At 38.5% G+C, this 14,449-nt stretch overlaps 1 protein-coding gene across 3 annotated transcripts in view; it reads left to right on the top strand.

The window, feature by feature from the left end:
• Window positions 1–14,449, top strand: part of MALRD1 (MAM and LDL receptor class A domain containing 1) — an 808,982-nt gene that overhangs the window by 556,591 nt on the left and 237,942 nt on the right. For all 3 annotated transcript variants that reach the window (XM_059183995.1, XM_059183996.1, XM_059183994.1), the window contains exon 32: window positions 59–220. In XM_059183995.1, the coding sequence (XP_059039978.1) occupies window positions 59–220 (162 nt within the window). The remainder of the gene's footprint in view (window positions 1–58; window positions 221–14,449) is intronic.

The raw sequence follows: 14,449 nt of genomic DNA, 5'->3' as shown, positions 1-14,449 counted from the left end.
TAATACCAAGTGTAGTGTAAATTTCCAGAACATTCTATTAATATCTTCCTTTCCTTAGGCTATTATACGAGCACACCAGGAAGTTGCAATTTTGAAATAACTTCAGGAAACTGGACAACAGCCTGCAGTCTTACTCAGGACTCTGAAGATGACTTGGACTGGGTCATTGGCACCAGAATTCCTGCTGAAGCATTGAGCCCAGACTTGGATCACACCCCAGGTAAGTCTAACAGAGATCCCCAGGCCAAGTAATGCACCCCTGGAAATCTGCCTTCACCATTTGAGTGAATATCAGACGACATTCCTTGTGTGTGTGTGTGTGTGGGCAGAGCTCAACAGTCTTCATGAAAAGAGAGTGAGTCCTTTGTAACCTCTGAATTATTGACTAGACCCAGAACTGACATTGCTACAGCAAGGAAATCCATGACTCCTGTTTTAAGAGACTCACAGGTTTTATCTACTCAAAAAGTAAGGGACATTCAGATGAATGCCTGCCGTAGGCAGAAGTTAACAATGGGAGGAGTTCTCTTGTGGCCCCAGTGGCCAGCAGCTGGCCACCAGTATTGTTCCAGTCCCTCTGATGTGTAGGGGCTGAGACGTAAAAGGTAAGTGGTGATGGAAGGAATGGACATCAACAAACTCTTGACAGGGTTTGCCTCCTTCCTTGTTATTTGAGGTTAAAGGAATCCTTAATGGTCTGCCAGGTAATAGGATCAGAGCAGAAGTAAACTTATATTCTCATTTACTTTTACCCAGAAGTCTTGCCTACTCTGTACGCCCCCCACCTTGGAATCTAACTTTTGTTAGGGATAAAAAAAATAATCATTTTAGAGACAACTATTCTTAGGGATAAAATTTGTCTATATTTTCTTAGGGATAAAATCTAGCTTTTCTTAGGGATTAAAAAAAAAACTGAGGTATTTGTGATGGTTACTTTTACATATCAGCTTAGGGGGGTGGTCTTTGGATGAGGTTAGAGTTTAAATCAGTGAATGTTGAGAAGATTACCCTCCATAATGTGGGAAAGGGGTGTGGGGCTCATCCAATCAGTTGAAAGCCTAAATGGAACAAAAAAGGTCTGGCCTCCCTGAGCAAGAAGTAATTAATTCCCCTCAGCGCTGCATGCAGATGTCATGGGTCCAGTTGACTTTCCTGGTCTTCAGCCCGCCAGCCCACACTGTGGATCCGGGGGCTTGCCAGCCTCTGTGATCACATGAGCCAATTCCGTATGGTAAATGTCTTTCTGGATTCATATACATTTTATTGGTTCTGCTTCTCTGGAGAACTCTAATACACTATCACTCAAAACAATTGAAGCATAGGCACAATGATAAAGGACAAGATTATAATGGAATTAATTAAAATGACGCTTTAAAGGAAAAATATGCAAGATTATCTCAGCCATTCTATGACTAGCAAAAAGAGAAGAATACTTGTATTATTTATATATTCAGGCAGATTGAAAACTTTAAGACGTTCCATTACAGCCTACAAGTTCATTTTTGCTTGACATTTGGCCCGCATTTCAATTCCAAATTGAATATTCTTACTCCATTTGACCTGCCAGATTGTATTTCCTCTTCCTCACCAAGTGTGGTTTTTGGGTGTTTTGTTTGTTTAGTTTTTTTAAAGCATGAAGTTAGTGTACACTAGATTATAAGTTAATGGAACAGGATAGGCCATCAGGACACTGAGGTTGGTAATTAGGATTTAATACAAAACAGAGACCAGTTCAGTGGGGAAAAAGATAGTCTTTTTCAGTATGGAGTTGGCATATCTGGGTACATAGCTAAAAGAAAATGACTTTTTTTGTGTATTTTACTTTTCTGTATTTTATAGACAGAAATATATTTGGATGAATTAAAGACTTAAATGCAACAAGTAAAAACAATAAAACTCTTGCAAGAAAACAGAGGGTGAATCATGGGTAATGTAAAGACAGAATCTCACTTCCAAAAGACCAGAAGCCACAAAAGAAAAGATGATGGTGAAAAATTATAGTTGTAGGGGCGCCTGGGTGGCTCAGTGGGTTAAAGCCTCTGTCTTCCACTCAGGTCATGATTCCAGGGTCCTGGGATCAAGCCCCACGTTGGGCTCTCTCCTCCATGGGGAGCCTGCTTCCTCCTCTCTCTCTCTGCCTGCCTATTTGCCTACTTGTGATTGCTGTCAAATAAATAAATAAATAAAATCTTTAAAAAAAATTATAGCTGTGGCCTAAAAATTTCATAAACAAAATCAACAGGAAAACAATAGGCTAGAAAAATTTTTGTGTGTCAATTACAAGTTGGATACATATACATATAGATAACTCTTATAGACTTAATGGAGATGAAAATTTTAACAACCAGAAAAGATCTGCATAACTCATTCACAGGTGATTGCATTCAAATAATCAACAAAAATATCAAATGATGCTCAAGTCCTCAAGTTATCAGAAAAATACAAATCAAAATAAAAAGATGGGGAAAGGTTTTTAAAAACTACCATTGGATGGCAGAGAAATGGAGAAACAGGTGGCCAGAGAAGGATACTCATGCTTCTCTGGGAAATTTTCCATTCTGGAAAGCATTCTGACCATATAGAAATAAAAAGATCACCACATAAGCACATGTATATAAGGATATTTACCTCAACATTGTTTGTAGTTGAAAATAATCGGAAATAAAATGAATGTCCCTCATTCATACCATCATTTATTTGTTCCCTCATTCATTCAAGAATTGGCCTGTTGAATGCTAGGTACTGTTCTAGGTGCTGGGGATACGTTAGTGAGGAAAACTCAACTGCCCCAGTGCAGTCCACATTCTAGAAGGAGGGAAAAGCTAACTGATTCAACATGGTAAGGAAATAAAGTATGGAGTCCGTTAGAAGTTGAGTAAGAAGTAGGATTGAGAAGGCATGTGGACGGTTGTGAGTGTTATAGCTGGGGAAGGATCACAGTTTCTAGGCTGGTCAGTTAGGCTGTGGTGGGAAAATGCCATTCAAAAAAGACTTGAAGGACATGACTAGTGAGCCATTTGGATTCCTGAGTCAAGAGTATTGTGGTCAGGGCGCCTGGGTGGCTCAGTGGTTAAGCCGCTGCCTTCGGCTCAGGTCATGATCTCAGGGTCCTGGGATCGAGTCCCGCATCGGGCTCTCTGCTCGGCAGGGAGCCTGCTTCCCTCTCTCTCTCTCTGCCTGCCTCTCCGTCTACTTATGATTTCTCTCTGTCAAATAAATAAATAAAATCTTTAAAAAAAAAAAAAGAGTATTGTGGTCAGAGGAACAGCCAGTGCCAAATGCCCTGAGATCCGAGTATGCCCGGGGTGTGTGCCCCAGGCCACAGGTGATGTTTTAGGTGACCTAATGAGTTACGGTGGTACGTCCTGTGCACTGTATGATATTTGCCGGTCTTCCTGGCCTCTAGTCACTAGATACCCTCTAGTTCCATCTGTTACAAAATATTTTTAACATGATATTCTGCTTTTTGGATATAACATAATTTATAAAAACTATCTAGTGGTAAACTCTTAAATTATTTCCTAACAATTTCACTTATAGTAAACATCACAATAGTGAAAATACATTTAGATGAAATTTTGGTTTGTTTTTTTTTTTTTTTTACTTTTATGATAGTTCCTGAGGATAAATACTTTCTCTTTCTTGAGAACTTTTGAGAAATAATCCAGTTTTCATTTTTGCTGCTAAGATCGCAACAGTCCCATTTAGATACAATGTCTGTGAGGTCTCCTGATAACATCTACAGAAATCTTTCCTTATCTTAAGACAGAATTTGGAAACCGGGGAGGACATCTGCTAGTATAATGCTTCTAAGGGTACAACAGTTTCAGAGGCTCAGTCTAGGAAAAGATAAAAGTATAATCAGCAGACGTGGGAAATGTTCTGTGCGTTGCTCAGAGAGACAAACATGAATGATCAATTGATACCTTTTAATGGAACAATTAAAGACTATTAATGGCTGCTTTTATTTTCTTTTTTGAACTTTTATAACTTGTGTGAGTTCATGAAAGGCCACCTGAAAAGTTTTGAATCTGGTCATTATGCCATATTGTACACAAGTAATGCTGTCCACAGATAGAGAAAAGTAATCGTTCTCACAGAATACTTTATTATCTTCCTTGTTAATCACTACTTGAGACAGTGTATTTTTACAGAGTACTTGCTTCAAAGCAGCCCGATTAGATCATCCTTGATACACTAATGTGGCTCACTGAACTTGTGTAGGCCTCCCTGAAACAATGGGCCACTAAATAAAGGACATTAATTAATTTTGACCCCCTGGGAAAAACAAAATTCTTTACGAGAAGGCCAACCGATTCAAGGAGGCTACGGTCTAGTTCTAACCATCTCAACGTTGCTATTAATTAAAACTGTATTGATGGATCTTTTCACTTATTGTCACCAAGACGAAGCATTAGATCCTTAAGGAGGACATTTTCAATGCTCATCACAGGCCTGTTTATGAGCCTTTTTGGAGCCATTGTGGAAGCTGTGGAGGAAAACTACAGACATTAATCCACTCTCGTGTGCACATGAATAGTGTTTAGGCTTAGTATATACAGGCTTTAATGGCAAGAGTGACATTTGGGTAACACGAACTAATGAAGGTATAAAACAAAAGCTGCCGTCTCTCTCTCTCTGTCTCTCCTCCCCCCCCCTTTCTTCACAACTTTATTTTCTTTTTTGTGGTATAATTGACCATATCCACAATTAAATTCTAAAATTGGGAAAGATAAGAGTCATCTTTTTGCTATTTTTAAATTCCCTCCAGCATTGAAGATGGAAAGGCACTTGATAATACTTGTGTAGGTCTCATGTTACTTGTCTGTGTCCTTCTGTGTTTATTAACAGGAAAATATTTTGGATTAATTAATGCAACAAGCACTTCCTGAGTGCCTAGTAAATACACAGTGTGTTGGTAACTAAGGGTGTGAGTTAAGGAGATGTTTGTAAAGTAACTGGAATGAAATACACTGCCTGATGTTAGGCACAGGAAGTTACTATTGTGCAATTGTATATTCACAACACAAGGTCAAAAAATATTCTAAAACTATCTTAGTGATACCAATGCTCTAATGTATATAGTGACAATTTAAAGTACTAGGTGTTCAACAGATAAAACTTAATTGATAATGTGGGTTGACAGAGCCACAGGCAGATGATAATGGTACTTCTTTTTGAGTAGATGGGGCAGGTACTATTATTACTCCCACAGGTGAGGAACCAGAAAAGCTGAATGACTTGTCTAAGCCTGTATAAAGAATAACAAAGCCAGAACTGAACCCCTGGTGTATGAGCCTAACCCAAGCCCACTCCAGGACCTCCCAGGAGCAGGCTTTGTCCTTAATGTGTATTCACTATTGTGTTGGATCTTATAGAGAGAGTGTGAGGTTGTAATTTAGGAGTTAACCTTAGATACTTTTGTAAATCATGAATCTCCTTCCTCTCTATCTGGGGCCACTTAACTTCTCTTTCAGTCTGGGGGATATTACCATCTCACTCTGGTCTCTAATAGAGTAGAGGGAGACCCTCATATTCATTCACTTGGGAGGTTGGGGCTTGGGCAAGGATATGGAGTTAGAGATACGGAAGCCAGCCTTCACTCACAGTTTACCAGAATGCTCACTCTGATCTGATCTTACTCATGTACACTCATGCACTCATACACCTGAGAAAGATATTAATTGTACCGTAACACATTTTTTTAAACCATCACGTTTAAAATCTGATCATTGGACCAGCGGTTTTTGAGATATTCCAGGAAGCAGGGGAGAGGCCAATCGGATCAGAATGAACGGATAAAACAGTAGAAATTCCAGCCCAGGGAAATATGGTTCACTGTAGGTCTTCCCAAGGAAGCTGTATAAATAGTCTAAAATCAAAGTAAAAATACTGTTATGGACAGGATTCTGTCTCTCTAAAATTCGTACGTTGAAGCCCTAACCCTCAGTGTGACGACATTCAGAGTTGGGACAGAAAGGTAATTCACGAAGTCTTAAGTGTGGGTCCTGAATCTAATGCTGATGTCCTTATAAAAAAAGGAAGGGACACCAGGGATGTGCACACATGCAAGAAAGACCCTGTGAGGAGACAAGGAGAAGCCCCTAAGCCGAGGAGAGAAGCCTCACGAAAAAACCCCTGCCAGCACCTCTTGCACTTTCAGCACCTCTTGGACAGAAATGAGAAAATCACCTTCTGTTGCTTAAGGCGCCCACTCTGTGGTATTTTGTTATGGCAGGTTGAACCGATTTATACAAATACCAGGAAAGATTGTGAAAAACTCTTCAGAGTAACTCACTGGAAACCAGCACTCAGATCACCCGGCAGAGCTGGGAACTTGGCCCCACGCACGCATTTCCTCCCGTGACCACAGAAGGGCTTTTTCTCACAAACTAAAATCAGAGAGCTGCCGGGTACAGACAAGCAGACATCTGAGTGGGGAGAGATTATCGTGAGACAATTACAATCTAAGATAAAGGCACAGTCATGTGTGGAGTTACACTGGATCAACACTGTAAATATGCAGGGAAATAAAGATAACTCCATCCAAGAATAAAAAAAAAAAAAAAAAAAAGCACTAAGGGGATTTTGGGGGGTTCAGTTAGCTGAGCATTTGACTCTTGATTTTGGCTCAGGTCATGATCTCGGGTTCAGCATGGAGTCTGCTTGAGATTCACCCTCACCTCTCCCTCTGCCCCTGCCCTGCTTGCAGCACACACACACACACATACACACACACTCACTCTCTCTCTCAAATAAATAAATAAAATCCTAAAAAAAAAAAAAAAAAAAAATGGGGCATTACAGTTTGCCTGCCTGCTTACTTACTTAACCAAAGAAAATGGTTCTCAGACTTGGCTGCATATTAGAATTATCTGAAGAGTTTTAAAAAAATGCAAATTATCTGCCTCTACCCACTCAGATCCTGATTTAACTGGTTAATATTGTGGCCTGAGTATCAGGACGTTTAAGAATTCCTCAAGTGATTTTAGCATGTAGCTGAAGTTGCGAACTACGGGGAGGCCTACACCCCCAATGCACCTGTAGCACACCTACTTTTCATTCTCCCGAGGGACAAGCCTTCCAGGAAGATGGTTCTCTATAACAGCAGTGGAGATTCTCCCAAGTTGCCTACACTAAGCAATGAAAGCCTTCATTCAGAAGTTTCAATGCCTAACCAAGAGTCGGCAGGCAACCAAAGACAACCAATGCCATGAAAGAGAGAAATCGGGATGTGAAAAGAGAACAATTGCCTCTGGAGGAGATGGATGGCTTGGTGTAGCGGACGTTCGTTATATTTTCTCCGTGCTCTTTAGAAGGCTGTATTTCATACTGAGCTGTAGAAGCCCCATCCGGGTGAGCTTGCCCAGCTTCTCATGGATTTAGGATGAAAGCCGCCAATCAGATACATGCCAGCAAGACCCATTATCTACCTCTCTTTACCCCAACATGCTCTATAGGACTATAACCATTTTTATGTGCAAAATGATACTAAAATATAGAAACGTATATATAATACCTATATAGTATTCCAACAATCTTATCTATACTTAATATATCTTAATATAAACTGTGTCCTATTGATCAAAAATTTAATTACAATAAGGAAATACAGTTATTTTTCATTATAAAATGCTAGTTATAAAAAAATTAATCCTAATCTTATAGAAATATATGCTGATGTGGCTAAAGGAGATGTAATTGATATCCAGCATTACTTTCAAATTAGTGGTGTTAAGGAAGTAGGTGTTAAGACAGAGGAAACAAAACTGACCACGGTTGAACTTGTCGAAGCTAGGTCTTGGGTTGGGGGAAGTTCATTATGCTATTCTTTCTACTTTGGTAGAAGTGTGAAAGTTTCCAAAAACAAAATTGTTCCCTCAAGAGATGAGTGTGACTTACCCAAAGTGAAAAAACTGACAATATGATGTCTAGTGTGAAATAAGAACTGAGTAATCAGAAAACACCGAGAGAATTGTCAACAGGTAGAAGTTGAAGACAACAAAAATGATAATAACAGAAATAATATCTTCGCTAGATCCTCCGAGGACACTGAGATATATCAAAGGATTTAATTTATAAATCTGCCTTTTATCTAATCATTTAATAATACACTGGCATTTATTATGATACCAGTTCAGAAGAGATTTCTGTTTAAAATTGGATACCTTCTGGATACACGAAGAGGAGTTAATTCTTAATATACCATAATAATAATAATTACATTAAAGTATGAGAAGAGTGTTAAAAAGAAATGTGATTTGTGTGATGCTTCAACCATCACTTTAAAGATACATGTGACGAAATGGAAGATAAAATTATATGCATTGGCATGGTAAAAAAATGTTTTTCCCCCATTCATTCATTTCACAAATGATGAGTTCATTTTTTGCCAGCCACTATTTTAGGTATTTAGAATACTTGTAGGTCAGATCGGAGAAGGATCTCTGCCACCTCGTGGCTAATGTAACAGAAAGGGATAGAAAATCAGTGTCAAGCATTATAAATTAAAATAATGGGGGAGAAAGGAAACAGAGCAGTAAAAGAAGGATCAATCAGGAGAGGACCAGTGCGGGGTGGTGTAGGAATTATGGGGGTATGGGGAGGAAGTAAGTTAAGGAAATTTTCATGTGTAGCCACTAGAAGGAGGGGGCCTGGTGTTCCTGTTTTCAGTTTTATAAAGGGCTGAATGGATGTCAAACAGTCGCTCTTCTTATCCATTCACTCAAATCCAAACAAATAATTATTTTTTCAGACAAAAGAAGGAGAAATTCCAGAGCGATCTAGAGAAAGGGAAGTAACAGCAGTTAAATATTTCCTAAGAGTCAGGCAGTGTAAAAGGTGATATAGATGTTATCTCATTTAATCTTTAAAACATTGTGACATGGAAGATGCTAAATTCTTAGAAAGGTTAAAAAATTTGATCAAGTCATGGGTATGACTGAGCTGGAGGATTTGAATATCAGACTGTGACTCAAAAGACTTTGTTCTATAGCCTACACTGTCCCATATGATAGCCAGTAGCTACACAAACTACTGAGCCTTTGAACTGTGGCTGGTGCAAGTTGAGATGTGCTATAAGAATAAAACACACATTGGACTTTGAAGATGTAGTATAAAATATATATATATATATATATATATATATATATATATATATATATAAAAGAATTATCATTTATTTTTTATTTTTTTAAACATATAATGTATTATTAGCCCCAGGGGTAGAGGTCTGTGAATTGCCAGGTTTACACACTTCACAGCACTCACCATAGCACATACCCTCCCCAATGTCCATAACGCCACCACCCTCTCACCCCGGCTACCCTCAGTTTGTTTTGTGAGATTAAGAGTCTCTTATGGTTTGTCTCCCTCCTGATCCCATCTTGTTTCATTTATTCTTTTCCTACTCCCCCAAACCCCCCACACTGCATCTCCACTTCCTCATATCAGGGAGATCATATGATATCAACAATTATTTATATATTGAAATAACACTTTGGATTCGTGGGTTTGATAAAATATATTACAAAATATATACAGAATAAAATAAATTACAAAAAATTCACACATTTCTTTTTACTCTTTGAAATGTGACTACTGAAAATACTAAGACTACATAAATGGCCCACAGTATGTTTCTGTGAGACAGTCCTATTCTGTATTACACTGCCCACACCATAGGGAAGGCTTTCCTGTCTACAAAGGGAATAAAACATTAGAATCAACTAAAGAAATACTGGAAAGTGCCCATCTCTGGATCTGTTTAAAGATGTGCAGTCTCTTGGTTATGAATTCACACACTTCCAGCTGGGACCTCCAAAGATGATCTATTCACAGGTTCCAATCTGGTTTAAGTGGAAGGTACTTAGAAAGCAAAGCAGTAACAATTATAATAATTTAATCCAATTTATTATCTTCAGAATATTTCATTATGTATATTAACAAAGTACATCCACTAAATAGTTAACACAGTCTTCTTATGATATTAGCAATTTTCATGTCCAAAAATAATGCTTTTTGGCATTATTGCTCAAATATGAGAGTATCTTCTTCCATAATTTTCAGGTCAATTATTCGATCATTTTACAAGTATCCAGGCATTATAGTTTCCCAAAAAGGAATTCACCAAACTCCTATGTATTTGTTGACTTTATTTCTCAGTAAAATAATGAACCATTAAACTTAATCCTTTCTGTCTTCTCAAAAACTTTTCTTTTTGTATTTATTCCTTTTTTCTAAGTATCCTTAAACTGCCTATTACTATTATCATACTTTTTGCCTTTAAGCATCACAGTTTTCTTATCTTGAAAAAAAGAAATCTAACCTCAATTTCACTTCTAAGTACTATTGTTTTTTCTTATATTTCAAAGATGAGACAATACAAAAAAGTGTTTATACTCTCTACTACACTATATATACTTTCTTTGGTTCCCTGCAGTTTATCTTCTGCAAAAATATTATTTCCTCAGCAAATAATTTTTGGCCGTCCACTCTGGGTCATGGATCTAAACACTTTAGTGACTCACATTTACCAAACACACCAGCTCTCATGGGGCTTAAGTACTAGCTCCTTTGAGGACTTTATGATTTCGTAATTCTTCTTGCGTTATTCTGATTCTTCTCATGTTGCACTTGGCACTACTGCTTAATGCGCAGCTTCCTGGAAGTTCTCACCTGCAGTGGACTGTGATATATTTCCTAATATGCGTCTTTGATGCTTTTTCTTTTTCCTTGTAAAACCCAATTGTGAGTCTTACTCAGTATTCCTACTTTTACTATTTTAAATCTCTTCCTATACCTGTTGATTGCACAGAGTTTTCATTCTCTCAGTGTTCAAAATTTGCTAATTTCTGCATGCCTCTGGTCCTTATTTCCATGTTCTAATCTCACATTATCTGTTATCAGTGGGATAATTTCCAGTGTCTGCAAGTCATGTATCCAGACTCAAGCTTACCTTCCATTCAGAAAGGATCTCCTCCTGCTGCCCCTAATATTTCTGTTATTGACATTATTGTTACTTAACACAAGTCTTTCTCAATTTCTAATTCATTGAACTCTTCATTCTCAATTTACATGTTTTTACTTGGCATTTTCACTTCTGTCATCACAAGTGCCTGTTGGGCTCTTGTTGCCAGTGTCAAGAAAACTCATCACCAGTGCAAATACTCTCCTAAACCAGGCCACTCTTCTCACTGACACAGAATTAATGTTTCAGGATGGGGACTATTAGTCCTAAAAATCATCAGAAGCTCTCCGTTGACTTTTAGGGTAGCATTAAGGGCTTTCTATATTCTTCCCCAAGTGACATTTCTGATTTTAATTCTCCTACAAACACTTGTGTTCTTGTTCCTCAAATGTGCTCTGGGAGTTATAAATGTCATCTTTTGGTCATATCACTGTGTTAGCGTGGCTTGTAATTTTTTTTATTGATAGTGGATACAGTGTACCAGGTAAAAGGAATCAAGGTAAAGAGGTCTTCGGTGTGAACTTTTCTGTCTATCCGGTAGGAAGTAAGGTCATTTACTATTTACTGTTGGCTGGAGCTATAGGAGTCAGAAGGTTTTAACGTCTACTGGTGTCCCCCTCGGCTTCTCCCTTGTCTTTTGGTTTCCCTAGTGAATTTCTTTTTTTTTTTAAAGATTTTATTTACTTATTTGACAGAACAAGAGAGTGTGCATACTGGCACAGGAAGGAGGGGCAGAGGGAGAGGGAGACTTCCCATAGAGCAGGGGGCCCGACGCAGGGCTCCATCCCAGGACCCCGTGATCATGATCTGAACCAAAAGCAGACACCTAACGGACTGAGCCCCCAGGCACCCCTCCCTAGTGACTCAGTAAGCTCTGAGAGAGGGTGTTCTTTCCGCTGCAGCCCCCACTGGAATATAGGAGCCTGTGGATGGGGTGGGAAGGTGAAGAGGTGTTGAGTGTGAAAGTCAACGGCACTAGGAACCCTCCATAATCCTGTGATCTGTCACAATCTTTCAGTAAGCCTGTGCTCTTTTACTATGCCCTTGACAAGTACTTCTCAGTTTTCCCTCTCTCTTAGGAGATAGGAATTCTAGACCTTTTTAAGAAAAATAGGCATACTTCAAAATGGCTACTTTTCCTCTCTCCCAGAAAGAAACAGAGGGGATTTTTCTCCCGTCTTCACTGTGGGAACTTGGTAGGGCTTCTGGAAATAAGACTTTGGGGATGCACTTAAGACTTGTCGCCATGGAGTTCCCCTCTCCCGAGCTTCTCCATGCTGAGCCTCCGGTAGTCTGTTCATTGCGGTTTCCCTTTTCCTCACCCAGGGCCGGCTCCATCTGTGGTTCCTGCTCCTGCGGTTTTGCTCCAGTGAATTGTGATTCTCTGTATCTGCCTTCCTGTCTCCAGTGGTTTTCCCTGTGATGTCTACTCTAATTCTCTCATAGATATAAGAAGAGTTTTTGATTTTTTTTTTTAGTTTGGCTTTTTTTGTTGTAAAGTTGAGGCTGTGCCTCTAAGCTTCTTACATGCTAGACTAGAAACCAGGAAGAACCTCTTAGTGATTTTTTAAGAATGAGCTTTTGCCCCTCTAACCTACTTTCTTTGCCTATTACCATCTCCATTATATTCCTTAATATCTTAATATAATGATAGGTCTCTTATAAATTCTTTTCTTAGTCATCCAGTTTAAGTCATCTTTTATTAGATGAACTAGATGGCATTTACAGCCTATGTCAATATTTGGCATTAAAGGCTCACAATAACCCCAGTGAGCTGTATATTATTATTATTATTACCGCCCATCTGACAGAGGGTGGATATGAGACACCGTGAGGATTCAGTGATTTTCCCAAAGTCACAAAGCTTGTAAGTACCAGTAAGGTATGCTGGGTAGTCTGGCCTGTAATATGTCTTCTAAACAGTACGTACTGCTAGCTTTCATTGTCAGATTCTTTTGAGTATGTTTCATGTGTTCTGATCTATAACTTGTCTTTCTCCCTAACATCCAAATGTTAGGGACATGGCACCTTCCTTGTAGTAGTCATCCAGTCAATAACTTGTGATTGATTGTCGTTTTTTTTACTACTAGAATCATCTTTCGATCTATTTTTTTTTTAATTTCCAGGAGAGTAGCACTAATTTATACCTTTGTTCTAAGCACTTTCCATGTAGTGTATCCTTTAATCTTTACCACAACCCCATGAGGTAAGGTACTGACTATAATTATCTCTTCATGCTTCTGATCCTGAGAATTTCCATAGGCTGCCCAAGGTCACATACCAAATAAGTGGTAATGTCAGGATTTGAATGGAAGCCAACAGCTCAGGTACCTGCAGGCTTAACCATAGGGCCAGCCAGCCCAAGGTTTCTGCTCATTACATATTCATTAAAATAACCTGATGACACTGTTTTCTGTTTCCGTGAAAGGAAATTCTTCTGTTCTTGTTTGCTTTCCACACTCTTTCAGGTAAAATGGGTCTGAAATCTAAACAAAGTCAAAGTTCATACCATTTATCATTTAACTAAAGGATTTATGCTTTATTAGTTCTCCCTTCCTATATGACAAGGAAACAAGTTTTCTTTTTAATCTCAATTTGGCAAATAAAATCAAGTTACACAAATGCTATTAAGCAAATGCTTGTTTCTCTAGACATCTTGACAACAACACATAAAAGAGGTTCTTCAGCGTTCCTGCATTATGAAGATTAAGAGAGTCAGAATCCTTTGTCTCCAGCTACATTACTGAAAGTGCCAACAACTCCATTCATAAGGCACCTTCATGGGATTGAGGTATACTTATCCCTGAGCAAATTAAAATCTCTTAAAATAAGGTGACTATATCCCTACGATGAATAGATTGTGTTTTGGCGTGTCTCAGTGTTAAGCTTCATTTTTAGATCAGGTTAGTGATTACTGAAGGAAACAGTTCATAGCACCAAGATTTGGTAATAATAAATAGCCTTACAATGAGATAGCCTGTTTTTTTCTTAATAAGTAATAATTATTCTTAAGAGGAGTAATGCCTGAAGAATAAACTGTTAGAAAAGGTAGAAATAAAGAAATGCCAAATCAATGCATTGTACAGCCTTTCAAAAAGCAAATAGAAGTGATGTAATGACAGACATTTTCATCAAATGCCATGAAAACATTTCATTTGACTTCAGAGGCACTGGATCTGTGGTTGCCATTTTGACAACTTTAAGGAAAACTTTTGTTCTCTCTCTGAGCATGTTTACATTTCACAGTCTTTAAAACTTGCAGACAGAAAGAGAATGAGGGCATTTCAGCTGATAATCATTGTGCCCCCTCCCCTTTCTTTGTAGAGCGAGGGACAGGCAGAAATTACAGAGGATGTGGACCCAAGCTAAGTAAGTCTAAGTCTGAACAAGGGGGCATTTGCTATTTTGGAAGAGAGGCATATTGCATCACATTTTCAAAAACCATTAGGCAGCTTTATTTTATGAGCAAGGGGGAAAAAA

Source organism: Mustela lutreola, chromosome 8 (assembly GCF_030435805.1).
Source record: "Mustela lutreola isolate mMusLut2 chromosome 8, mMusLut2.pri, whole genome shotgun sequence".
Taxonomy (NCBI): Eukaryota; Metazoa; Chordata; class Mammalia; order Carnivora; family Mustelidae; genus Mustela; species Mustela lutreola.
The sequence above is the reverse complement of the archived record's forward strand: the minus strand, read 5'-3'. Positions and strand labels throughout refer to the sequence as shown.